Below are 27,655 nucleotides of genomic sequence, written 5' to 3'. Positions count from 1 at the left end.
AATGATTGGCAAATGGTTGTTCTAAGGGACCAGACAGCCACCTAACAATGGCACCCACCCTATATATGACCTGTCGTTAGACACATTTTGTTTTTCTGTTCTTCGGGTTTTCAAAGAACCAGAAACAAGATCAACTGACAGGAAGATTTAAAAAAAATCTGTTTATTAGTTTTAGGAGCGTGAAATGACCTGACAGAGTTCCAAAGGCAAATACTTGCAATGGGACTCAGCGTTATCAGCCTGGTACCTCATGGCCTCTACCTCCCTGCCAGCCCTATTTTATCAGTTTTTTCCTATTTGGGTATAGGAAGAGATCGGTTATTCAGTGGTTGCAGCATGGGGAGAAGCCGCTGGGGACCTCCCTATTTCTGGCCAGCTCTATAACTGATTCCTCTGAACCGTTAAATCGTGAATTATAGGTCACTGTACAGAGGGAGTTTCAGGTCTCAGGTTGCCTGTGGTTTGAGCAGCATGAAATTGTTGGCAGGAATCTTAATGACCACAGACACACTGTGTTATGGCGCTTGCTAAGCCCGCTCACTAGCTAAGCCCGCTTTATATGTGGTGGGTGTCAGCTGAATATTACAGCTGACACCTGCCTTCAACTGCCAGCATCAACTTTAGCCTGACCCTGGTAGTTTAACTCTCTATGTCATGATCTATAGTGATTGCAGCATGCAAACAGTAAACTACCATGACATATTATAGTTAAATTAAGGGTGTCTTTAAAAAAGTAAAATTGGTCCAGTATGTGTAAAAATAAGATACTGAGATATTTGAGACTGTTTTTATTTAATAATCTAATGTATGCAATTTTTACTTTAGTTTCACAAAGGGAGAAAGCCTGCTAAGCAAGTAAAAAAGGATCATACTCCTGGCTGCCCTCTGAAATCAAGTTTGACACTAAAATATAGATGACTAGTAAATTATATTATATTACCCTACAATAAAAGGGTGTCAAGAATTAGTAAAATGTTGGTAAGGGCTCGTTCACATTAACGTCTGTCCCCGTTACGGTAAAATCCATTCTTGCCTTTTGCAAACGGCTGTAAATTAATCCCATTGATGCCAATGGGATTTTTTTTACAGTCCTTTGCAAGCTGTTTGCACCGTTATTGAAAGACGTTGCATGCAGTATTTTTCCCCCGTCAAAAATAACAGAATAGAAACAGATATTATAAATTTAACATTGAAGTCTATGGCAAAACGGATGAGCCTTTAATGTCATCTATTAGCACCCGTTTTTGAACCATTATTACTTCTGAGCATGATCAGAAGGTGAAAGCAGAAGACTCCCGCAGTGCTGCGGGACTACTACTACTACTCCCATCATGGAACAGACTTGTTACCATGATGGGAGTAGTAGTTCCCCGGCTGCGGGAGTCTGCGGGCGGCTACATTAGTGCTTGTACTACTACCCCCATCATGGAACAGTCTGTCCCATGTTAGGGGTAGTAGTACAGGGGCTGAGGGATTGATCACTTCTGAGACCTGATGCGATCAGAAGTTATTAAACAGGGGAGTGGGCGGCATGTTTAACCCCCCCCCCCCACCCCCCCTTGATGTATATAGTGTGTTTTTCTTTCATTTTCAAATACCCCACCAGGAGCCATGAATGGCCGCCACTGACTCCCGCAGCCGGGGGAACTACTACTCCCATCATGGAAATGAGTCCGTTCCATGATGGGAGTAGTAGTAGTCCCAGCTGCAGGAGTCTGTAGGCAGCTTTTCTAACGGATGAAAAACTGATGCAAAAGGATGCCACTAAATGGCACCCCTATGAATCAGTTTACATCTGTTAGTAGTATGGTCCGTTTAAGAGGCAGTGACGGTTTAAAATCGGGACGGGGACAACGGCCGTGTAAACCTGGCTTAATATTGTTAATATTTCATACAAAAATTCAAGTACAAACCAATCTAAAAAATATTAATTAAAAGGAGAAGACTCGTGGTGAAAAACGTATCCACTATCCGCAGGATAGGGAATAGGTTTTAGATCGTGGGGGGTTTGACTGCTGGGGTCCCCACAATCTTCTGTAAGGAGCCCTGGCTCTACCCCAGAGCGCTGTGCCACACCCCCTCTCCATATAGCTCTATAGGAGAACCGAAGATAACGGCTCTTACATAGAGCTATATGGAGGGAGCATTGTAGCCCCCACTTTGTGCGGGGGTCGTGATGCGCCACTCCTGGCGAGAGATGGGCTCCGTTCACAGGGGCTCCATTGATCAGACCCCCATGATCTAAAACTTATCCCCTATCCTGCAGATATGGGATAAGTTTTTCACCATGAGACTTCTCCTTTCAAATATGTCCAAATTACATATCTTTGCGTTAAACATACATACATTGATTCCTTTAGTAGCTTGTGTTAAAAAAAATACATGCATGCTGAAAACGGTAGTGCCTAGGAAGCAAATCTAGATCCAACTACATAAAAAAATCTTCCAGAAATGTCTTCAAGTCGATTTTACACTAACACACTGTATAGCCACCTGTTGGAGAACGAGGCTTTTACTAGACTTGTACAAGGTGATAGCATATTCCTGAGATTGCAAGTGTTAATATATGTAGCTACATTATTGATACTGTTAGTTCTCTCTCCTCCTTTACTTTGATCTTTATCCTTGTGGTTCATATAACAACATTAACATAGAAACCTGACATGATTACAATTGTGCGTATACAAATGTATTTTTAATTTACAACTACTACACAGCATGGATTTAATGAATGATCTTGGGATATAAAATGACAAATACTTGATCAAAGTGCATTGTGAAAGACAGCAGCTTTTTGTGAACAATTTTCTTCAGCTTACATGCTTTGTGCTAAAGGTGTATAACAGAACATAAACCTATGAGCTTAAAAAGCGTTGAGATCAGTTACAAGAATCACATTGTATAGCATAAAGCACATGGTGTCAGTAACTGTTGCTCTTTAGGAAATACTGAGTACTTATTAAGTACATTCATAAAAGGCACCTATTGGCAAAGTTCGGTAGTAGTTCTCATGATCAATCTGGACGGCAAGGCATATCTAATGGTAATCGCAATGTTTTTTGGTATCAGTCAGTGTCTCCATGACCTCATGTCAGCTGGCATTTGTGTTTTCCATAGTTGATAGAAGTCTTGTCAGCTGGGCTCGCTGTGCTGCTGTAATCTGCTGGGTCATATGCACAATGCAGTCCATTGTTATTTCCGGGTTAGCTAGGACCAGACTGTAGACGGTAAAAAAATATATATTTATACACAACCCTTATTAAATATTTTTATCTATTATACTGCTGTAATATATTGAAACCCTGACCAGAAACATTGTTAAAAAGTTAGACTCACCCTCTGATATGCTTCAGGGCATAGTCTCTCTTCAGGTATTTTATATTCTCCCGAATAGCAGATCTTGCACCATCTTCTTCTTGCAAATGTTTCTCTAGCCACTCCACCACCACTTGGTTATTGTCCCACAAGTATGCCTTGAGTATAAAAAGAGAAAAAACTAGTTGATTTAACTGTTTCTTCTCTAATATGATCTTCTAATTCTAACTCCTCCATTACACTGCAACAACTACACTGCTCCAATGTATCTAAAAGAAAAAAAAAATATGAAGCACATTTGCAAATTGTCTTAACTGCAACTTTCAAAATAAAATACAGTACCTTGACAGCTCCTTCTGTCTCCATAAACCATCGGCGAAGCATGGACTGGATGTGAATGTCACTGAGCTCACTATTTGCGTGAAGAATCTCTCTTTTCACCTCTTCCTCCAGAAGGAGGCGTCGCAGTCTCCAATACATAAACGTCCTTGCCTCCTTCCACACCAGTATATCCTAATGTTTAGAGGAGATTAAATATCTAAAATGTGACGAATTCTATTACACAATGTTATGTACTCATACTGCTCAAACAATGTCGAAAGATATCAATTCCTTTTGGTTATTATAATAGAAATTAAATGTATCCATTAATAAATTAACAGATGCCAATGGAAGAATCTGCAAATCTGACATACAATTTGCTATATACTATACAATCAGCAAAAAAAAGTATCTATAATCAGCAACAAATTATCTATAATCATCATTCTGGACTTAATACCCCATAATTAAAAAGTTAAAACTGAGTTTTAGAAATTTTTGCATCTGATTAGGAAAGAGACTTCCTGGTCTATATAAGGTCAGCTGATCAGAGCTAATATATCATAGCAAAAGGGTCTGAAAACTTTCCAAATGCACTTTATACCTCCAATGTATGTTACTGAAAAGCCATGTATGAGGCTATGTTAAAAAAAGGTTTACCAGACTGACAGAATCCAAAACAACACTCATTTGGCCTTTGGTGGGTGAATGGGTGCGAACACCAGGAGCTTTCTCGGCACATACGACAAACAGACATTGCAAATGTAGTGTGAATTTAGTCTTACTTTAAACGAATAAAAGTAAGAAATAGGCTATTCTTAACTGTAATGACGCCTTTCTCCTGCATTCTCCCAGGGGTATCATGTAGATCTGCAAACTTCACAGCAATCTGGTGGTAAATAGGAAGAAGCTGTTCCTCTCTTGCCTTTAGCTTTTTTTCTAAACTCTTACGCTCCAACTCTGACAGCTCAGGAGTACCTAAAGAAAGTTAAAGATATGTTGTAATTTAAATGAAGTCCTGAGTTTGATACAATGTGCTACACAATACAAGCGACGGGAAATTTCTTAACTTCTTGACACAGTACTCACCAAGCTGTTCAACAATCTGGGTATACAATGGGTCTAGTCTTCTCATGGTCTTAATAAGGTCTTTCCTTCTGAAGCGGATTTCCACTGTGCCTTCTGCTTCCAAGACACCACCTCTACCAGGTCACAAAAGGCAGTTGATAAGTCATCCAGGAAAGACAAGAGAGAACAGAAACATCCTTACTCGCTCCAGACCCCCTGTGGCTCCTTCGAGTCCCCAGAATGTTTGTCTATTTCCTGCTTCTTAGATGAACAAATGCTACAGGACATGCCAGCAGAGCTAATCATAGGCCACAGCACTGTCCCATCTCAGCCAGTGATTGGTTGAGCTAGCATGCCCTGCTCAGAGCACTTGTCTCAAAAGCAGTAAGAAGACAGAAGGTCAGGGGACCAGATGAAGGCAAACAGGAGCTGTGGGAGACCAGAACTAAGCAAGCTGTTTTTCTTTTCTATTACTCTCACCCCTTCTGTTCCTATTCCTCAATACCCCTTTAAGTGCTTATAAACTAAGGTTTACCTACCTGCTATCCTTGTCTGCATAAAGCTCCATATAAAGAGGGTTGATTGTAGGATCAATGACAACCCATGATCCTCCTCTTAGCTCAGCATAGGGTGGGATGTATACCAAGACAGGCTGCTTAAATTCTCTCAGGCTGTCTACAATGTATGCTCCAAATTTTAGTACCTGATCGTACATATCTGAAAAAGAAAATGTATGATTAAAGGGACTTTCCCACCTAAAACTTCTGATAGCCTATCCACATTTTAGGACACCAGTAGTTGAACGGCAAGGTTCAGACACCTGGCACCTTTGTCAATCATCTGATCGACACAGAAAAAAAACAAGGTACAGGTATAAGAAGCCTCGGCTCCATACACAGTAGTGGTGGTGCTGGGTAGCTGCTTAGCAGCTGCCACAAAAGTGAATGGGACCTGCTTTGCAGTTATCCAGCCGCACCACTACAAACAATATAAAGAGCAAAGGCTTCCGGATCCCGTACAACTGTTTGTAGTGGTGGTGCTGGATAGCTGCAGAGCAGTTACCCAGAGCCACTACTATAGTGAATGAAGCTTTTGGCATCCGCCAAATCAACTACAGATGGCATATAAAATGTATGTACTTTTCTAATTCTTTTAAATAAGTTTGAAAGCGTGTTTTATTTTTTTTCAATTGTCAGGAAACATGAATAATGAAACCATTATTCACATTTCCCACTGTTGGCCAGCAGAAGGCGCTAACATGAGAATCTGGTAAAAGCAAGCAACATATACAGTAAGGCTAAGTTCTCATTGCCGTTGTTAAAGGGCTGTTCAATGGCCCCAAAAATGAGTTGGAGCAAAATGGACTTCACCGGGTCCCGACGGATCCCAATTACTTGAATTGGGTCCGTCGGAGATCTGGTAGTTTACCGCGGGGAAAAAATAATTGTGTATGCACAATTTTTTTTCCTTTTGCAGCTAAAAGCAACAGAATTGCCAGCATAGCTTCACACAGAGGAGCCCAACAGCAATGTGAAAAAGGCCTAAATACAAATTTGACCTCATCCCTCTCCCTACAGGTGACCTCACACCTCCCTTTCTCATGTGGTCTTGAGGCAAAAGGATGCAGTACTTTTTTTTTTTAACCCCACCAGTAAAGGGAATGTTCTTTTCAGGCTTCCTGCAGACATACTTTTTTGTGTGTTTCTATAGGAAGAAAAACAGCACTATTAATTGTAAGAATAACATTTCTATTGACCCCCAGCTACCATGTTAATGCTGTGGATTGGTTAACTGCTCTGGGCTCCAGATTTTGTTACATTTAGCCTCTTCCAGTGTTTTAATCGTACCTTTCATACCACCAGAGAATCCCCTCCAGTTGGCAAAGATGATTATAGGCAGCCCCTCACGGTTGAAATCTTTTATGGCTTGTGCAGTTTTAAATGCTGAATCTGGGAACCATACCTGTCCAGCCTGTTGGATTATCTGAAATAAAAACATCACATTCTCAAACCCATAATCTATTTTAATGTATTTAAAGCTACATACAAGTATGGTCCTTAATCATTGGTCTATTGGTCCTTAATCACAGACCTTCCTCACTCATGATTAAGGACCGCTAAGTCAGGAATGCATTAGCAGGAGAAAAACAAACGAAAAACACTTTTGCTGTGTGTGGCTTTACAACTGTCTGTATAGGGATTTTAAAGAGGTTATCGAGTGTTTAGTAAAAACTAATAAGGTGCTGAGGAGGGAAGAGTGTGTTTATATAAAAAAAAAAAAAAAAAAAAAAAACTTACCTAGCCCCGGTCCCCATCAGTCCCCCGGCCTTCTCTCTTCTTCCTGATTCCAAGATGGGTGCTTGATGCAGGACCTGTCGGTGATTGCAGAACCTGCAATCACTGGCAGCATCGTTGTCCGGTCTCGACCAGTAATTGGCTAAGCCTCCAGGTTCTGCACATGCACTTGTCTCAAAAGCAGAAAGAAAGAAGAAGAGTGGGGGGACCATACTGAAGTGAACTGGACCTGCGGAGGACTGTGGCTAGGTATTTTTTTTTTCTATTTCCCCCCCCCCTGCCCCAGCACCCTATTAATTTTTATTAAAGGTAAACTGACAACAGGGTCACTCACACTAGCCTGAAGTGCAGGTGATCTTGTTTCTAACGCTTTTTACAGGATGGAAATCGGTGCAGCCATACAGGAGATATTCATCTTGTTGCTAAAATGGTAATTTCTTCTTAAACCATTACTGTCATTTCATTAAAACTAATTTTGACATGTCAATCAGACATGCCAAAAGTTGTTAATCGCACTGGGTCTCACTCCTAATTGTGAGTTATTAGCCTGGAAAGCAGAGATCTCTCCATTTTATTTGCATAGAAATCTATGCAGAAAAATGTGCAGATCTCTCGACCAGCCAGGAAGAAAAGCGCAATGCTGCCTAGTTCCCGGCCTAATTACTCATGATCAGGTGTGAGATGCAGTGCGATCAACAACTTTTGACATGTCTGGAGTTGTTTTTAATTTCACTAATGCTTTAAATGCAATGCTGCTGTAAGTGCAACACTTTCTACCGCCTGTTTCGGTGATAACCCCCTTCAGCCAATAACTCTGTGGAGTTATTGCCGAAGCGAGTGGGAGAAAGCATTGCACATACAACAGCACTCTGCCTCCATTGCAGTTAAGAGGAGAGTACCTCAGAAGCAACAAGATGAATATCTTCTGAATGACTATTCTGATTTTCCCTGGTAAGAAGAGTAACAAACAGGGTCACCTCCACTATATACCTGTATATTTAGGTTGGTGCAGGTGATTCTTCCCTTTAAGCATTCGATAGCCCCTTTTAAGTAAGAAAAACAAAGAATACATTTTTAATTAAATGGAACTCAAGTCCTGGTTACAATATTATTGGTGTTGAAGAATTTGTTGCATCAAAAAAAGAGGGCTTCAGATATGTGCACTGATTGAGTTGAGCTGACATAGATTTATTTTGTATCTTAACTTACTAAATATGACGAGAAATATACAAAGATTAGTAAACTTATTCACAGAGCCTATGAAGTGGTACGTATTCACTTCATGGTGTTGTTCAAGCGCCTAGAGAAACTATACCTTACAAAACCACATGGTAACTGAAATCACCTTAGCTTCAGATTCAGGGTTTGCTGGATCAGCTGGTACCGCCATCTCTACGCTCCGGGTCTCCACAGCAATAACTCCCAATGGTATTCCTCCTAATCTAAAAATCAAATCATAGATGTCAACATATCACACCTAAAATCAAAATTTATCATATTAGCATTGCTTCACAGGACATACCTTGCCCGTCCCACTACTACAGTTTGTGCCCAGCGTTGCATGATCTCCATGAAACTTCCATGATCAAAGAAACCCCTCTGCCATGTCCCTTTGACAGCTACAGAAAAAATGACGTTGCTTTAACAGTAAAACATATCAGGAAATGATGTAGAAAAGAGGAATATATCCTGCAGACTTACTGGGATGAGGTCTTCCAGCAAGCATCCAGCGGGGATCATAGGGAGCCTTTGTTGGAATAAACTCAATATCACGGTCAGTTGGATCAGAAGGCGAGATGACAGGGACTGGACTGTGCTTGTCCTTCAGATATAGGCAAACACACATATGAAAGTAGATGTATTAGGGGAGATTGTCTAAAATATGGCAAGAATAGATAGCATATGATGAAATAATGGGAAATCTGGTCTTTATACCGGGGTGGATATTGTTTTTATATACAGTATATATACATACCTATCTAGGTAGATATATACAGTAGATATCTACATATCTTTGGAGCCTGCTGTCCTTAGTTAAGGGCCATCAGGTCATTGTCAACTTATAAGGACCAAATGGATAATTTCCCTGTAGTGTGTTCACCCAGAGGACTAAGCACTGATATTTTTATATTTGCTGGGGTTGCTAAGGTGCCAAGCAAACATATGACAGATCTTAATCTGTGACAAAAGAATCTTACCTTTGGCATATAGGAGAGCCACTGAAGAATTGTATACACTCCCTCAAAATCATCAGGGACCATAGTGTGAGACACTCCATTATTACACATGATCTGAACTCCTCCCAGCTGGTTATTAGAGGTATATACTTCACGCCCAAGAACCTAGCACGGAAATGTATTTCATTGCTTTATTGATTCAAACATTTTTAAACTTCATTTTTTTTAAAGGAAGCAATATTATGAAGGGTTTTTAAAATCATTGTAAAGAAAAACATAATAAAAATATTGTAAATACGAGGGTGCGGCTTGGCTGTGGAGCGGAATGTTTTTAAAGTCACTGAGCTCATGCATTCAGCGATCATATTCAGTGACAAATAGAACCTTTCTTAGCCTTTTCTGGGTGCTGTTTACAAGATGGTGTTGTTCTGTCTTCTTCAGCCACATGGGCAGCAGGCCAGGCCTCTCCACAGCAGTCTGCCCATCACAGCTACCTAACTCAAAACAGCGGCCTAGGATGGACTCTTTAGGGGGTGAAGCAGGCCGCCACCCAGATCTGGAGGGCTGACAAATAGTAAGACTTTTTTCACTCCATTCCTGCCTCAGATATCCCAGTGACTGAGGTAACTTTAAAACGAATGCTCCAGCTATTGAGCACGTCCATTAATACTAATATTGCTCAGACATTTCATCCTATCCGCACTACTATATCTGATCTGGAAACGAGGGTAGAGCACTCTGAATCTAAGATGGCTGAAGTGACCTCTTCCCACAGTTAATTTATTGATGCACACAATGATTTGGAAGTGGAGTTTCTTGACCTACGCTTAAAGGTCCCGGACCTAGATAGGTCCCGACAAAACAATGCAAAATTCAGGGATATCCCTGAGTCTGTTTCTGCTAAAGAGCTCACTGACTACATATGTGACTTCATGAAAGCCTTATTTCTGGACAGAGACTTTCTCAAAAATAGTGCACAAAGGGTGATGATGACATTACCAGAGATGTATAGGCCAGAGTACACTTCTTTCACACCAAGAGACTCCTGAGCAGTTTTGCATGGTTTCCCTGTTCAATGATCTGCCAGCAGCAACTGTGCAAATATACCACAATCTTGCTCCAGTGACTCTTTGGAATTCTCAGATCAAGTATTAATTGTCTATTAATCCAATGCAAAAAGGTGTTGCATGTAATTCGTTCCATGGAAGATGGAATTGCAACTATGAAGGCTTGGCATGAACCTGTGGACATCCCGGGAAAGTAGTTGCCTTCCTCCCCTACTCATCTGTGACCTGACTAGAAAGCTGTTGGTGGTCACCATTCGGGTCTAGACTGAAAAGCGATGCAGGACTGATCTTTAATAGTTCCCCCCTGCTTGGCATAAAAGGGACATTTCTCCCCCCCCAAAGTGCCTGATTATAATGGATGCTCATCAGTTCATTCTCTGTTCTCTTATGCTCTTAAATTGGGGTTGGAGCCAATTTCTTTTTGATGCAGTTTTAGGCTGGGTTCACACTACATTTTTGCCATACTGTTTTCAATCCGTTTTTCTTAACAAAACCATATGGCAAAAAAACGGATGGAACAGTATGGAAAAAAGTAAACCATATGCGTTTTTAAACAGTATACTGTTTTTAAAAGTGCATACAGTTCCGTCAGTTTTTATAGAAAAAAAAAAACCATACGTTTTTGAAAATTTTGTCCATTTTTAATGGGAGGGGTCTTGGGTGGGGACTTTAGGATTCAAATACGCATGTGCAAAGTAAAAACGTATACGTTTTTCCCGTATGGAACCGTATACATTTGCGTTTCCCATTGACGTCCATGTTAAAAAAAAACGTATGCGGTTGCAGTACGGTTTTTAAACAGGAGTCAAAACCGTGGTTGACCACAATTTTGTCTCCGGTTTAACCCCTTAAGGACCCGGGCTTTTTCCATTTTTTCATTTTCAATTTTTCCTCCTTAACTTTAAAAAATCATAACTCTTTAAAATTTTCACCTAAAATTCTATATGATGGCTTATTTTTTGCATCACTAATTCTACTTTGTAATGACATTAGTCATTTTACCCAAAAATCTACGGTGAAACGGGAAAAAAAATCAATGTGCGACAAAATTTATGAAAAAACACTATTTTGTAAGTTTTGGGGGGCTTCCGTTTTTACGCAGTACATTTTTCGGCAAAAAAGATACCTTATCTTTATTCTGTAGGTCCATACGGTTAAAATGATACCCTACTTATATAGGTTTGATTTTGTATCACTTCAGAAAAAAATCATAACTACATGCAGGAAAATTTATACGTTTAAAATGGTCATATTCTGACCCCTATAACTTTTTTATTTTTCTTTGTTCAGGGCGCTATGAGGGCTCATTTTTTGCGCAGTGATCGGAAGTTTTTAGCGGTACCATTTTTGTTCTGATCAGACTTTTTGATCACTTTTTTGTGGTATAAAAAGTGATCAAAAATGCGCTATTTTGGACTTTGGAATTTTTTTGCACGTACGCCATTGAACGTGCTGTTTAAAAAGCGGTATATTTTTATAATTCGGACATTTCCGCACGTGGCGATACCACATATGTTTATTTTTATTTACACTGTTTTTTTTATTCTTGGAAATGCCGGGTGATTCAAACTTTTATTAGGGGAAGGGATAATTGAAAGGGTTAATGATTTTTTTACACTTTTTTTATTGCAATATTATAGCTCCTATAGGGGGCTATAACATTGCATTAACTGATCTTTACCACTGATTGATGCATCTCCATAGGAATGGATCAATCAGTGTTTTCGGTGATTGAATGCTCAAGCCTGGATCTCAGGCTTGAAGCATTCAATCAGCGATCGGACTGCAGGAAGGAAGGTAAGAGACCTTCCTCCTGTGCTACAGCTGTTCGGGATGCCGCGATTATACCGCGGCGATCCCGAACAGCTCCCTGAGCGAACCAGCACTTTTTACTTTTACTTTTAGCCGCGTGGCTCAGCTTTGAGCGCGCGGCTAAAGGGTTAATAGCGCGCGGCACCGCGATCAGTGCCGCGCGCTATTAGAGGCGGGTCCTGGCTTCACTATGACGCCGGGCCCGACGCGATATGATGTGGGGTCACCGTGTGACCCCGCGTTATATCGCAGGACCGTGACCCAGGACGTACTCATACGTTCTGGGTCCTTAAGAGGTTAAAAACCGTACTGCAACCGCATACGTTTTTTTTTTTTAACATGGACGTCAATGGGAAACGCACATGTATACGGTTCCATACGGGAAAAACGTATACGTTTTTACTTTGCACATGCGCATTTGAATCCTAAAGTCCCCACCCAAGACCCCTCCCATTAAAAATGGACAAAATTTTCAAAAACGTATGGGTTTTTTTTATTATGAAAACTGACGGAACTATATGCACTTTTAAAAACAGTATACTGTTTAAAAACGCATGCGGCTTACTTTTTTCCATACTGTTCCATCCGTTTTTTTGCCATACGGTTTTCTTTAGAAAAACGGATTGAAAACAGTATGGCAAAAACGTAGTGTGAACCCAGCCTTAGTTTGGTCTAAAATTATGTAATGTTTACCTTTGTGTCAGTTTAGGCACCCATTCAAGGCCAACCAGTGCTGCACTTTATATGAAAGATTTTAGTTTTAAACATAAATACGAGCAGGGTCATTTAGTGTTAACTATTGACTTTAATGCAGTCCCTGACTTGTGTGTGGATGTCTCCTTGCACACTAGGAGTCAGTCTGGTCTATGTCTGTTCAGGTGCTTTTTCATCAGGATGATGCATTTGATACATGGCGACTTCTCCACGCCAGTCAGTGTAAGCAATTTTTTATATACTCAGATGTTCAATAGCTATTTGAGAATTTGTTGTAGATAGGCCACTTGTTGACTTGGTCAAATCCTCCACTACTGAACCATTCAAATGGTCTCACCATATCCCATTACTTTGAAGATAGAGGAGAGTAGCATTCCACCCTATACTTACCTGTGGGTTGTAACAACTTTTTACTGCATCACCCTAAATATAGAGCTGAATTGTTGGTGGACTTATCGCTGTATTTTTCCACTAACCCTACCCCTGAAGTTAGTGCTACAAAGCTATGGAATGCCTATAAGGTAATTATATGGGCATCCTTCATTAAACTGGGCCACGTTCTTAAAAAGCAATGTACTGTCCTTATAAGATTACTTGCAGTTTGAGCAGAAGTGGTGGAGGATTTGAATACACAAAACACCCACTTCCTCCTTGGCCTCTTAGCTCCGCTCTATTGAGCAAAAGATTCTAGAATGATTTTAAGATGACTATGCTAGAAGAATGGGTAAACTCTGATCTCAATTTTATGCGTTTGACAGTAAGGTTGGTAAAATGTTAGTGACACGCTTGAGAGACAAACATATGAAATCCAAAATCCCATATTGTGGAACTGAAACCACCAATGAGATGATGCTAATAGCTTAATGCCATATTATTCTGCTTTCTATAACTTATCACGAGAGACAGCCACCCCACAACCAATTCACCTTGCTATTAAAGACTTTCTGAGCCACTTAACCCTCCCTTGCCTTTCAGCCGAACAGCTAGCCTCCCTTAAGGCTCAAATTTCTGTTGAGAAAAATTACCCATATTATTAAAGTGTTGCCAATGGGCAAGTCCCTGTCCAATCACAGCTCTCTGCAGGAAATATGAATAGGTGTATATATACGTCAGTGCAGGGGACCATAGAAGAGCGGTCGGCCGCATCTATACATTATACAGGAGGATCGCAAGGGGCGATCAGTCAGTTAGTACAGGTACTACTACTCCCATCATGGAACAGTGTGTTCCATACTGGGAGTAGTAGTACTACCGAAAAAAATGTAAAAAAAATAAGGAAAAAAAAAGTGAAAAACACACACACACACTAAATTTTTATTATTGTCGGCTACATTTTTAGGTCCCTGCCCGCCCACATTAATTGATCCCTGTTTTAAAAATTATTAAAAATGTTGTTATAAAAAAGGAAAATTTAGTTAGATACAATTTTTTCCTTCACTGCTGTATCTTTTTTATTTTTTAATGCAAGAGGTGAAGATCCCCGGGGCTCCGGTTCACGTGAAAAAAAGGTGTGTTCGTGCGCTCACTCCTGTAGAATAGCTTGGCTGGGATCGTGGCAGTATGGAAGTAGCCGGACACGGTTGAGGATATAATAACCGGATTTTATTTGGATAGATCACAGATAACGCGTTTTGAGGGGTGGGACCCCCTCTTCGTCAGATCAATGATGTGGCAGATGTGGGAGGCCACTAATTTATGCAAAAAAAGCCAGCGAAATTTAACAGCAATTACCGGGTACAGATTAAAATACAAACATGCATCTGTGCAATACAATTTCCACAGTGTTGAGGATGTCTCAAATCCAAAGTAAAACATAATTTTAACACATATTACATTTAACATGAATGGTGCTTGGGTGGCAGATCAAATAAGGTATTACTACAATTAGCCTGGCTTTCAGTTTGGGGAGCAGAGCAAGTAGAAAAATCAAAGCGCCGCTCTCCATGAAGCGGCGGCATCTCAAAGATAGAGGCACAACGGGACCGTGGTCCTCCCCTGTATGGGAGACCTCTCATCCGGGTGCTCAGGAGGAAACGTCCCAAATTACAAAAAAGTTCATAGTATAAGTGCATATCCTCCGCTGGATCGATTTAACAAACGCAGGCATCGGCATTGCAATAGAGCATATTCTATGCAGTGGTGCCGTGGTGTATATTGATGACATTTATCTGGTTTCCGGAGACAGCAGGAACCATAGCTAGGATTTTGGTTGTGCATGGGGTGATATGGTGTTGTCATATGCCATCCATGTTTTACTTTTTCAGTGATAGATGCTGTTGTTAGGGAATTGGTGCATGAACTAATAAAATGTTTCTGGGATGTCATAATATTCAGCCGTATTTAAGGTAAATTATATGAGTTATTTGGACGTATATTCATAGTCATAGGTTACGGGGGCCAATGGCAGACGTATGGACTGCACAATTGACGGCACTTTATATTTTCTGCATGTCCTGCAGATTTTCTGTGTGATCACACAGAGAAATATCTTTTTAGTCTGTAAACACATATGGTGTGTGTCTTCTGTGTTCGGATGCCCAAACAGACACACATACGCACATATGTCCACACATATATACATATATATATATACACGCACACATATACACATGCGCAGCCGTACACACATCCCCCCATGTGTACCCGGTAATTGCTGTTAAATTTTGCGGGCTTTTTTTGCATAAATTAGTGGCCTCCCACATCTGCCACATCATTGATCTGACGAAGAGGGGATCCCACCCCTCGAAACGCGTTATCTGTGATCTATCCAAATAAAATCCGGTTATTATATCCTCAACCGTGTCCGGCTACTTCCATACTGCCACGATCCCAGCCAAGCTATTCTACAGGAGTGAGCGCTCGAACACACCTTTTTTTCACGTGAACCGGAGCCCCGGGGATCTTCACCTCTTGCATTTTCCAGACGTCCAGGAATCCCAGGACGCCACGGTGTGAGCTGCACCCCCTGTTTTTCACTATTCCCTTTGCAATGGGATACAAGCGTGATATGGTGTTGTGCCCACTGCACAACACCAGAAGGTGAGCAAGTTTTTTTCACCTCTTTATCGTCGTTATATCTGTAAACTTTTACGGCACATTGTTGCGCTTCCTTTTTGTGTTTCCATTTTTTTCTGCATATCGAGCATTTTATTTTTAATGGTACCTTACAAAATTTTATTAAAAAAGGTATGTCCATCACTTTTTTGGATCGCTAAAGTCCAAAAAAGAATAAAAAAAGCCTGCAAAAACGCCAAAGTTAAAAACCACATATCGTTTTTCTTAGCGTTTTTTTCACTCCCATAGACTTCTAAGGGAGAAAAATCGCCAGTGGCTCAACATGCTGCGATTTTGGAAAACTGCCAAGGAGCTGAGAAACGCCAAAAAAGAGTGAAAAAACGCCAAAAGGATTTAAAAAACGCCAAAGTGAAAAACCAAGTGGAATAAGAATTTTGCGATTTCTCATTGATTTACAGCTAACATCTGGCCACAGCGTTTTTTGGCCGAAAAAACGCCATGCATTTTTCTTGGCGTTTTCCCAAAAAATAAAAAGAAGTAGAAACTTAGCCTTAGAGACAGTGTGCAGAACCAGCAATTGTCTCTCATACTCTATGGTCATACCCGATATTGACATTGTTCCGGTCTGAAGTAGAGGGAGTTTTACAAAAATTCCTGTGCCCTTCTTTTAACACCATTATTGGCCTTGTTATTGATAGGGATTTGGGGTTCACCCAAATTCCAGAATTCTTATGTGCAGAATATTAATCTTAGCTAAATTGGTTATTACCGGACACTGGAAGTCCATATGGCCTCCATCTATGTCTGAACTTGCCTCTTTGCTTCAATTATCGCATATTTGGTAAAGAGCTCGGGCTTATAATAATCTCAAATACTTGGCATCCATGTGCTCTCAATAGATAAGCCTGTATCACTGTGTGACCTGGATCTGATATTCTCGTCATTAAGCCTATAGGTACCATCAGTTCTTTCTTTTCCTTTCTCTGTCTTGTTTATACTTTGTTTCAAGGATTCTCATACCATTCTTATAAGTAGATACAGTACTGTTATTGGATTTACTTTATTATTCATAAGGCATGTTGTTTTTCCTCAACTGTTGTTTTTCCTCTACGATGCTTAAGCCTTCCTGCACTCATTCAATCTGCATATCGAAAACTGAAATGGTTACACAATAGCAATCTGTGTTTGCAATTTGTTCTGTTATTTTGCAAAAAATTTTTTTCAATAGATTCAAACAAAATATTGTAAATACAGGTTTTCTTAAAAGAAACACATATGCGCAAGATCTAGAGAATAAACCATTTCCTTACCTTGTTCAGGGCACCTGCACCAGTCAGAATAATATGGGAATTCTCTACTTGAATAACACGCTGACCTAGTCTTACCAAATAGGCTCCTATCCCAATTGCACGACACGTGACCTTAATTAAAGCAAAGAATGAAGGTTTTACCAAAAGTCAACATCTGTGCATAAAAGGAAAAGATATAATTAACTGGGCAGACACACATGTAAACCAAACATTATTTAAAAGCCATAATTTTTCACCTACAGACCCATATAAGTGCTTACTTTATACGGGACCAACTGTACTTTGTAATGACATTACTCATTATTTTACCACAAAATCTATGGTGAAACGGAAAACATTATATATATATATATATATATATATATATATATATATATATGTGTGTTGGCTAATCCGTAGTAAGTTGTATTTACTATGATATTGTATTTTTATTTTTTTGTAAAATATGTTTTACTTACACTATGCCTTTATATTCTATACTTTAGATACTCCTCATCACGGTCCGGAAGCAAGACGGCGTCTCACCTGTGACCTTCGTATGGATCCTGCCTTGAAAATAGGGTACTAAAGGAAGTTTCTCTATATTTTTTTGTTTTAAAGATTTATTTATGTATAGCATGTGGGATGACCTTATGTAGGTATTTGGCAAGGAGTATTGGTTTAATTCATTACATTGTATTAGGGAGCGGCTTGTAGGGGTAATGCATGATCCAGATGGCAGTCCTGACATGAGAGAATTGGACGAATGGTTAAGGTGCCACAATAGATTCAAAAGTCCTGGATGCGGGACTAGAACATGGTGGCCATAACTTCGCCCCTGCGCATAGGGGGTAGATCCGATAAGAATCTGTCAGACTTCAATGCCTACGAAACTGGTTTTCTGTCCATAGGACAGACCCCCACCTAATAAGCCATGACCGAAAACCATATACAATGTGTGATATTTGTACAATTTATCTTAACAATTTATCTTTGTTTAATGGAAAAAACCTTGCCGCTTTTGTGAGAATAGTATGGTCATCCCCCGTGTTATAATTTAGTTAACTGGCATTGCCCACAGTTATGCCAGTACTGGTTATGGCGGCTGAGGACTTATGACCCTGTTGCGCGTCTACGCATGCGCACATGAATTCACATATGCGCCATCAAAATATGGATACTTCCTGTTGATACTACGTCTGTTAACCTCGTGACTGGTGACGACTTCCGGCGGCGACCGAATGCGGTGAATCGGCACCTGCGCACTCGCTTTGTGTACAAACACAGCATACTTCAGCTAGAGACGATTTTGATTGGATGCCTGCGCTGTTGTCAACAGGTGAGCGCCGCCTCTGGAACCGGACCTCAGATGAACTTTATAGATTTTGCTACACGGTACTCGCCTTTAGCACTGGATTGTGTGTATAATTTGATTGCACTGTATATGACATTATATGATTATATGTTAACACATTTATATACAACCGATTGCGGTTTTATTGAGTAACTTTATAGATTGTTTTGATTGTTGTGTTGGCCACACCCCCCTCATTCACTTGTGTGATTAGAGGGCCTATATATGGACACTAATGTACACTGCTTGTTATGCTTGAGAAAGGCTCTATTGTCGAGCCGAAACGTCGCTTTCTGCACAGATGTGTGAATAAATCCACGCTTTATTGATATTTTGGAGTGCCGCTTCTACTTTGTTTTATATATATATATATATATATATTTATATTTGTGAGGCAATATGAAAAAAAAAATAATAATTTTTGCGACTTTTGAGGGTATCTGTTTTGCGCAGTGTGTACTTTTTGGTAACAATTACACATTTGGGGGGATTATTTAACAATACTTGTGCAGAGGAAAATTTGTCCACAGCAATCAATAAAGATTGCTTTAAAAAAAATCTGTGGCATTTATAAAAATAAATAAAATAAAAAAGCAATCTGATTGGTTGCTTTGAGCAACTGGTCAACTTTTACTCTGCACAGGTTTTGATAAATCTCTCCCATTATCTTTATCCAACGATACCCAATTTTTATGTTTTTTTATTTTTTTTTACTACTTCTAAAAGTATTATTTTTTTTTTATCTGTATGCTTAAAATTGCTATAACGCTATTATTTGTCTGTATAAGGGGGCTCGTTTTTGGCACCTAGATCTCTAGTTTTTAGCTGTACCCTGTTTATTTCGATGGGACAATTGCTTTTTATAAAAAAAAATCTGGTATATGAATTTTTTTTTGTTATAGTTTGGACATCTCTGAACTCAGGGAACTATTACCTGCAATCCATAGGGAACCATTACCAGCAATCATTTGATTGAAAACACTGAACAATGCTATAGCACAGCATTGATCAGTGTTATTGGAGCTCCACTTGTACAGGCTGCCTGCACAGTTGGAGCACCGATTGAAAGGTATGGTGCACAGTAAGGGACCTCTGTCAGTCTTCTCAGCTGACTAGCATACTGAGCTAACCAGAAATACATTTTGGCACTTTTAGACGCTATAATCAACTTTGATCAAGGCGTCTAAAGGGTTAATGTCAGACACATGAGCAGTGAGTCCTGGCTGCTGATTCCCAATGGCTTTGAAGTAAGCTCGGCTCCTGAGTTCATAATCCTTTAGCGGACTGGCAACATACATGTATGTCACATGTACACAGGTGTCAAAGTGTACCTGTCATTAAAAAAAAAAAAATAATCTTTTCACATGTCATAGAGACATATCAAAAGTTTTGATCAGTTGGGGTTTCAGTGCAGAGACCCCTCCTGATCAGGAGAATAATTACTTCCCAGCTCTCAGTCATCTGTCTTGCAGCCCCAAAGACCTTGAATGGACCTACAAGACAAAGATTGCTGAAAGTCAGAGAGTAAAGCGTGCTACAGATCACTTATTCTTGTTCCTTCTCTGATCAGAGGGAGTCTCAGCACTAAGACACCATGTCAACATTTTTTTTAAATATATTCACAGGAATACTTTTATATTGTTTTAAATCAAAGAAAATGTGATCTCCAGGTCTAACTGTTTATACCAAAGATAAATAGGGATGAATGCACATACCATGCTGATAGTTACAATTTCATCATATGCAAGTGATGACTCTCCAGCAATTGTTCCTGATCCTCTAAGATTTTCTACTCCAATTCCTTCCTCTTTTCCAATTATATCAGTCAGCACATACCTGTGGAGTGAAACAATGCATGGGTCTCCTGAGTCAGAAAAGACTAAATGAACAGTAAGATTCAATAAATATTACATAAGTACCTGGATTCACCTTCATCTTCCACATGCTCGCAGTGAACAGAGTTCAGAGAGCTAATCCGTGTGTAGTCTTGTGGCGTCAAATACAAATACTTGAAGCCCTGGAAAGTGAAAATCCCAATATTTTGATGAAGGGAAGCAGTTTATTGGACCACTTTCTAGATGACTGAAAAGTCATTTATGCTTTGACTTAAATACTAGATGAAAAATAAACATAGAACACGAGGAACGTGTTGGCCGCCACTTCATGTGGGGATCGACAGGCCCCGTTACTGGGGAGAGCCAGCCCCAGCGATCTAAAACTTATCCCTGGATTTATCAAAACTTGTGCAGAGGAAAAGTTGACCAGTTGTTCATATCAACCAATCAGATTGCTTCTTTTATTTTTCAAAGGCCTTTTAAAAATAAAGGAAGTAAGCAGATTTGTTACTATGGGCAACTGGCCAACTTTTCCTCTGCACAAGTTTTGATAAATCTTCCCCTATGTATATTCCTTAAACTCACTTTGTAAGGGTCAGATGGATCAATCCAAGCTACGTGAAACATGTGTCTGAGTTCCTCTGCCAATCCTATCCGGGCACCACTGTTAGCGGCAATATAAATTCGAGGAATCCCTTCCTTCCTAGCAAGCTCTGAAGCTCGCAGAAAGAGCATATCTTCCTGTGGGCCGAAGGAACCAATTTTGTAAGTGATATCATTGAGGATTACAATAATATCACGACCTTTTGGATATTCAGGAGTCTTCAGCTTCATCCTGAAAGCGACCATTCCAACCTAAAACAGAGTGAGATAGATTACTTCACACAATACAACACAGTAGTAATATAACTAGACATTTTCAGATTTTCACTGGTTGCTAAATATGCGGCTGTGGTTTCTTTATATTACTTTCTTTTTGTGCATTATAGGCAAAATATAAAATACAAAAAAAATGTAATCCTGTTAAAAATCAGAAAAAGATTTTTTGTACTCACCGTAAAATCTCTTTCTCTTAGCCTTCATTGGGGAACACAGAGTCCATGGGTATTATGCTGCTGTCCACTATGTGGCTGACACTAGGCAAAAAAAGAAGTTGGCTCCTCCCAGCAGGCTATACCCGCCTACAGGCACTGAGCTAATCAGTTGTGTAACAAAGCAGTAGGAGAAGCCAAACAACAAAGGAAATTTGTCCAAAGGACATCAAAAGTAACAACAGGCAACAAAACAACCTGACCAGGAACCATAAATGGATGGGTGCTGCGTTCCCGTATGAAGGCTACGAGAAAGAGATTTTACGGGGAGTACAAAAAAAAAATCTCCTTTTCTCGGTCACCTTATTGGGGAACACAGAGACCATGGGATGTCCCAAAGCAGTCCCTGGGGTGGGAAAAACAACCGTCAGAGAAGGGAAGAGCAGTCCAGAGAAATATACCCATTTGCACAGGAACGTGGAAGAGGTCCAGGAGGAAGCAGGAAACCCACCATCTGGAAACCCCCACAAAACATGAGGGGAGAGCTAGGACCCGAAAAGGAAGGAACCAAGCAAGGACGGAGGCCCAACCTCCAACCAAATGCGACAAGAAACAGTTGCCTTGGATGCCTGCTGGCCAGACACCCCCTGGCCGGAGAAAGCGAAACCACCTCCGAAGAAAAGACAAAGCGCAGAAGGTTTAACTAGAAGCCGCCGGAAAAGCAGAAGAGAGAGACAAACAAGATCCATGTCCAGGCCGGAACGCAGAGCAACCCAGCCCAGAAGAAGACTATGGCAGAAGAACATTGCTGACCGCTCGGACACCGAGCCACAGTCCTAAGGCCATGCTGCCAAGGGACCGGGTGGAAGGGGAAATCAAAGAGCACACAGTTTCGCCTGGAAGGGCGACGAAAATTGAGGGCGATGAGAGGACAACGTCCATCTAGGTGCAAAATGCCAGACAGAGGTAACCAGGAGGACAGAAGGGCCCTCGGCCACAAGGTCCGTTCACCCCGGAAGGAGACGATGAGAGATAAACAGGCCGGTAAGGAGGTTAGAACTGTCAGGAAACCCTGGAACAGTCGTCACGAGAACCAGAGGGTTCTAGATCCGGGAATAAGCTGAGGCTAGACAAGGCCGAACAAGCATCGGATCCCAGCGGTCAGAACGGACTGGATGTCTCCAAGGAGACACAGCCCGGAAGGCAAGGCACAGAGAGGGAGACTGACACACAGCTCTGGTGTCAGTCCAGCCAAAGCAATAAGGCGCATAAACAGAAGACATGATCTAGGCGCAGGAGGTCGCCCACCAGACTGTCGTCCAGTCACGTAACAACTGACAACCACCCCAAAAGAGGATGGACATGCCGCATCGAGAAACCGCACAAGGACTGCCCGGATGTCATCTAAGCAAGTTACCCTGAAGGAGAGTGCCACATGAGGGTCAGGGTAACTAGAGTAGAAACCACTCCAGGATCGCCAACACCCCACGCAGAAAAAAACTGGTTGGGGAAGGCAGAAACCATCCCAGCAGCGTGGAAGGCAATGTGAACGCCAGGAGAGCAACAGCCGCAACTAAGCCAATCCAGCAGCACTCTGCCAGAGGTGGGAAGATGTTGGCAGGGATAGGAAGAATAAGAGAAGAGCGGTGCTGCCGAGGCCGAAAGGGGAACCCAGGCCTCCCGCATGGCAGTACCAATGCTCCGCCACCAACAAAATAAACCATCCAATACAAGGAAGCTGGAGGACGAGGAACAGTGCCATGCCTGCAAAACTCCCTGTAGGAAGGAGAAGCGGAATGGCTGAAATCCGGATAGTCGGCAGCCCACCAAGCCACCCCGAGGTTGGTAACGGAAGGGGTCAACAAGATGGAGGGATATAGAAGATCGCTCAGAAGAGAAGAAATGCAATGACCACAGGAGAAAAAGTAGGCCACCTACGAAACCTGCCCATAAGCCAGGGTGTGAACAATGACTGCATGATGAATAGCAGGCATCGTATAGTAGGCAATAGAAATAGGTAGCAAGACCACTAATACCCATGCCATCAAGAAAAAGGTGATGGAAGAACCAGCCGGAGCAGTAGAGTAGCTACTTTCTGGAAAGGGAAATGTGAACCCTGAACTAGCCAGAGTCGGAATCCACTATACCTTAACCTGGATACACCGTCACTCCACTAATGAATGCGAACGACTCCCCCCTTGGAAGGTGGAAGAGAAAAGGCTGCAGTGACCCATGCAGGTACTTCACAAACCTGCCCTTTCTATAAAAAGGGGGGAGTACGCTGGTTGTGAGAGTCACAGCAGGTAGTCCACAAAATACTGTCCCTAGAAAACCACTGATATTTCACAAAAGGAAGGAGGTAAAAGGATGCCCTTACTGTCCAGAGCCCAGAGAATACACAGGGACACTCTACAGAGCCCCTCGTAACAGTAGCAGGATACTAGAACCGCCGCCGCGAAAGAGGCACAGGCTTACGTCCAGGACAAGAGCAGACACCACTGTACACCCATGGGAAATCACACATGGCAGCGATAAAGTGGTCGCTGCTGCTGGCGAAGGTGGTACATTGCACCTAGAGGGACAGTTATGGGACAACTCCCACAGGTAGTGGGGGATCGGAATCTCAGCTGCAGTGCGGCAGACCAAATGCTCCCCTGGATGCGAAAGAGTGCTCAGCACACACAGGATCACCCCATCAGCAACTCCCACATGCAGTGGGGTACCAGAACTGCCAGTGCGGATGTGACAGACATCGGGCTGTCTATGGGCGTCGCAGAGGGTCCATCAGAATTGGTCAACTCACACGTATAGGGGGAAACCGGAACCACAGCCGCGCATGCAGCAGGTGTCAAGTATTCCCTAGGAGTCGTAGAGGGTCCATTGTACGTCGCAACTCCCACTTACAGTGGAGTGCCGTAACTGCAAAAGCGGATGTGGTAAACATCACGCCATCCATGGGCTTTGCAGAGTGTTCATCTTACATCAGTCACTCACACGTATGGTGGGGTACTGGAACTGCAGCCGCAGATGTGGCAGGCATCACATACACCCTAGGAGTCGTAGAGGGTCCATTGCACATCAGTCAACTCTCACTTACAGTGGAGTGCTGGAACTGCAAACGCGAATGTGGTATACAACACGCTGTCCATGGGCTTCGTAGAAGGTCCATTCTACATCGGTCCACTCACACAAAGTGGGGTACCGGAACTGGAGCCACGGATGCGGCAGGCATCACGTACTCTCTAGGAGTCGTAGAGGGTCCAGTGTACAACAGTCTACTCTCCCTCAAAGTGGAGTGCCGGAACAGCAGCTGTGGCAGATGGCACGCTCACCAGTTTACACTGGACTAGTCTATGGAAGCTGCAGAGACTCCCGCGCCATGTCACCCCATTCAGGTACATCGCACAGGTAGAGGGGAGAACGAAACTTCAGGCACAGCAGACCTGTCCGGTGGTGAAGAAAATAACAGGTGCTGTCAGGTTTCCTGGAATTCCCCAAGGAATGATAAGAGTAGCATGACGAGCCATGCCGATACCTATCCCAAGGTCTGGACCACTGACAAAATTCCATACCCCAGTAAAATGACCATCAGGTCACCACGGAAAACGGGCCAGGGCCCGAAACCATCGCTCAGAAAAACAGGGGCTAGGAAAGCACATGGCTGCAGACCACACTTTATTTAATATATGGTCCCCAGATAGGGTACGTATCAGATATTAAACTGATAAGAAAAGATACGACACCTGATCTTAGCCGAAAAGCCGAGAAGCGATCAAAATGCCCTCAAGGCGGGGAGGGGGGGGGGGTATGCGAGTCCTAGACAACCCCCGGCCACAGAACCGAACAGGGGGTCGGAGGGAGATACTCCAAACTGCTAAAGCGACAGGAGCAGGAAAAGGGCCATAGAAAAAAATATGCACCTGTAATAACAATGTGTGGCCACTAGAGGGGCGCCTAACACAGGAGAGAATACAGTGCATACAATGTTCAGCCACTGGAGGGCGCAGAGTGGGTATATCCTGCTGGGAGGAGCAGACTTCTTTTTTTGCCTAGTGTCAGCCTCCTAGTGGACAGCAGCATAATACCAGTGGTCTCTGTGTTCCCCAATAAGGCGACCGAGAAATAGCCATTGTCATTTAATTTTATAAGGTGTTAAATTGAGAATGTAGATTTTATTTAAAGATGGTGCAACCTAATTAGTTGGGTTACCCATTTAGTACTAAATGAAAGTTTGCTCCTGCAGGCTTTATTTCTCAACAAAACACTTTCTTCAAAAAAAAACACTTTACCAGGAGACTGTCCTGGACCAGCAGTATCCTTAAACTGGCCTTTGACATTAGAAGAAATTTTACTTAACCTGTTGATATTGATGTTACATTCTGGCATTTCTCTGATCCTTTGTCAATATGCTCTTACGTGAGGCATGCATGTTTATAATGAGAAGGGATGAGAGAGTAAACTTTCAGACAAATTTGTTAGGCAGACAATTCTATAATGTAACTCGCAGACAGACACACAGACCATAGCCACACATCCACAACTTGTACTATGATCTACTTGCTTTTGATCAAAATGTGCAAGCCCACTCATCACGTCAAGGTCAACTGATAAGAGTGGGGCCCTAAACTAATACTGGCATAGCGCTGAGCAGCGACCATTGCCGCTGCAACACCAAGCCCACAGGGGGAATGACTCAGCGGCCTGGCAGCACCACTGTTGCCCGACCAAGCCCCCAGACAAAGATCCACAGCAACAATGGCCACTGCAAAGCACCAAACCAGTACTGAATTCCGACAGCTCTCTAATGTTTGTGGCTGACCTCAGACTTAAACAGATAATAAATAACTATATATTTCAGTCAGTTTTTTTTTTTTTTTTTAATTACCTCATTTCCACCTGGTAATCTGTTCAGCTGAACCAACTGATCCTGGCTGTCAAGAACCAACTCTGTATAGGTGAGAACATCTGAGGAATGAGGTTCACCTGGTCCCCACAGTTTAAACAAAGCCTGCAACAAGAGAACAGAAAACTAAATATAACTAGTAACAAGCAGGAAAACAAAAGTCACAAGTTACTGGAATGACAGAGATTTCGACTTTTGCTCAATGACACAATTCAAAGATGCAGCTTCGTGTCCTGCAATGATACCAAAATCTTACCTGTCTGAACATCTCAGGGAAATCATAGACATATGTGGTCCCTAGTGACTGTGCTTGGAATCTCTTAGATTGTAACAGGTCCTTGGTTACATAGGGAGTATTGATCAGCATTCCATGCATAAGTCCATGCTTATCACCATATGAATTAAACATGATCTGATAAAAAACAAACAACAGCAGTAATCTGCAATGAAACATTTTAAACTAATAAAAAGAAAACTAAAGAAGAAAGGTTTTAAAAATAACATTTCCAAAAAAAGAGCTGTCATGGGTTGAACATCTTCGCTATCACTGTGTCAATAAAGTTTATGCACTTGTGTGTCCCCAGAACACTTTCAATAAACAAACCTTTATAAGATCATGACAACAGCTACTCAACCGAAGCCTTGCTAAAGGACACAGATTATAACTGACCTGTCCAGTGCTGGGCTCTGTCACCTCTTTATAAAGGCTCATATCCAAATAGTAGCCAGACTCATTGGTAAGAAAGAGACGGATAGGGATGGCTTTGCCTGTAGGGGATAACCTGATGTTGATCTTCACTTCAGCTTGAAGAACTCGTAGCTTCCACAAACGACTTCCATATCTCATAACCATGGAGCGAACGGACTCCTCAATCTAATGAATGACAGAAGATAAAATCTAACATAGCATGCTTTCTTTGCATACCAGACTAATCTAAAATATAACCTTATCAAAACACAATATCTAAGATGACTTTAAAAAAAATAGACGTATTAAACTCTTAGAAGAAGAAAAATGAATAAGGGCATTGTGATTACTTGTTCTTGCAGACAGGTGCGGTTGCGGTATAGAGGCATGGAAACAGGACTTTTCAACTTAAAGATCAGTGTTTTATTCACAGTTGGCAAACAGCAAACAGTCTTTAAATGCAGAACAAAGGAAAACGTAACAAAAGTCCACCTGTATTCATTAGATGTTTGTTCACACCTCAGTCCGTGCCATGTGGCATCAAGCAAGTCTTTTCCACGCCTCCAGACAGTCTACTGACCAGCTTCCAAACTCTCAGGGAAGAACTCCACACTCAGCTCTCTCTGGCAGTGTGAGCTGCAACTAGCAAATCCCCCTCAGCTGGTGAGGCAGCCTAGCTTTAAGGCCAACAAAAGACGGCCTGGATTGTGGGGAATGGCCCCCACCCTACAGTTGACCATTCCCAGTAAGAGCCGTCCCGGATTGGCCTTCC

At 41.8% G+C, this 27,655-nt stretch overlaps 1 protein-coding gene and 1 pseudogene across 11 annotated transcripts in view; both read right to left on the bottom strand.

The window, feature by feature from the left end:
• Window positions 1-137: 137 nt before the first annotated feature.
• The window catches only part of ACACB (acetyl-CoA carboxylase beta), a 153,866-nt gene continuing 126,348 nt past the window's right edge, over window positions 138-27,655 (bottom strand). For 4 of the 11 annotated variants that reach the window (XM_056528828.1, XM_056528830.1, XM_056528827.1 and 1 more), the window contains 18 exons: window positions 26,866-27,069; window positions 26,452-26,607; window positions 26,178-26,300; window positions 20,847-21,116; window positions 20,346-20,443; window positions 20,142-20,262; window positions 17,094-17,204; window positions 9,197-9,340; window positions 8,700-8,820; window positions 8,521-8,617; window positions 8,344-8,440; window positions 6,552-6,687; window positions 5,244-5,421; window positions 4,726-4,838; window positions 4,460-4,614; window positions 3,658-3,828; window positions 3,337-3,473; window positions 138-3,218 (listed from right to left, as the gene is read on the bottom strand). In XM_056528828.1, the coding sequence (XP_056384803.1) occupies window positions 3,092-3,218; window positions 3,337-3,473; window positions 3,658-3,828; window positions 4,460-4,614; window positions 4,726-4,838; window positions 5,244-5,421; window positions 6,552-6,687; window positions 8,344-8,440; window positions 8,521-8,617; window positions 8,700-8,820; window positions 9,197-9,340; window positions 17,094-17,204; window positions 20,142-20,262; window positions 20,346-20,443; window positions 20,847-21,116; window positions 26,178-26,300; window positions 26,452-26,607; window positions 26,866-27,069 (2,559 nt within the window). In that variant the 3' untranslated portion in view covers window positions 138-3,091. Of the gene's footprint in view, window positions 3,219-3,336; window positions 3,474-3,657; window positions 3,829-4,459; window positions 4,615-4,725; window positions 4,839-5,243; window positions 5,422-6,551; window positions 6,688-8,343; window positions 8,441-8,520; window positions 8,618-8,699; window positions 8,821-9,196; window positions 9,341-16,836; window positions 16,925-17,093; window positions 17,205-20,141; window positions 20,263-20,345; window positions 20,444-20,846; window positions 21,117-26,177; window positions 26,301-26,451; window positions 26,608-26,865; window positions 27,070-27,655 lie in introns of those variants that run through there. The other 7 variants (XM_056528834.1, XM_056528832.1, XM_056528833.1 and 4 more) reach the window with 3 other exon arrangements.
• LOC130337678 (U2 spliceosomal RNA) lies at window positions 24,933-25,065 on the bottom strand (annotated as a pseudogene).

This window comes from Hyla sarda, chromosome 1 (genome assembly GCF_029499605.1).
Source record: "Hyla sarda isolate aHylSar1 chromosome 1, aHylSar1.hap1, whole genome shotgun sequence".
Classification (NCBI taxonomy): domain Eukaryota; kingdom Metazoa; phylum Chordata; class Amphibia; order Anura; family Hylidae; genus Hyla; species Hyla sarda.
Note: the sequence above shows the minus strand (reverse complement) of the source record. Positions and strands in the feature narration are given on the sequence as shown.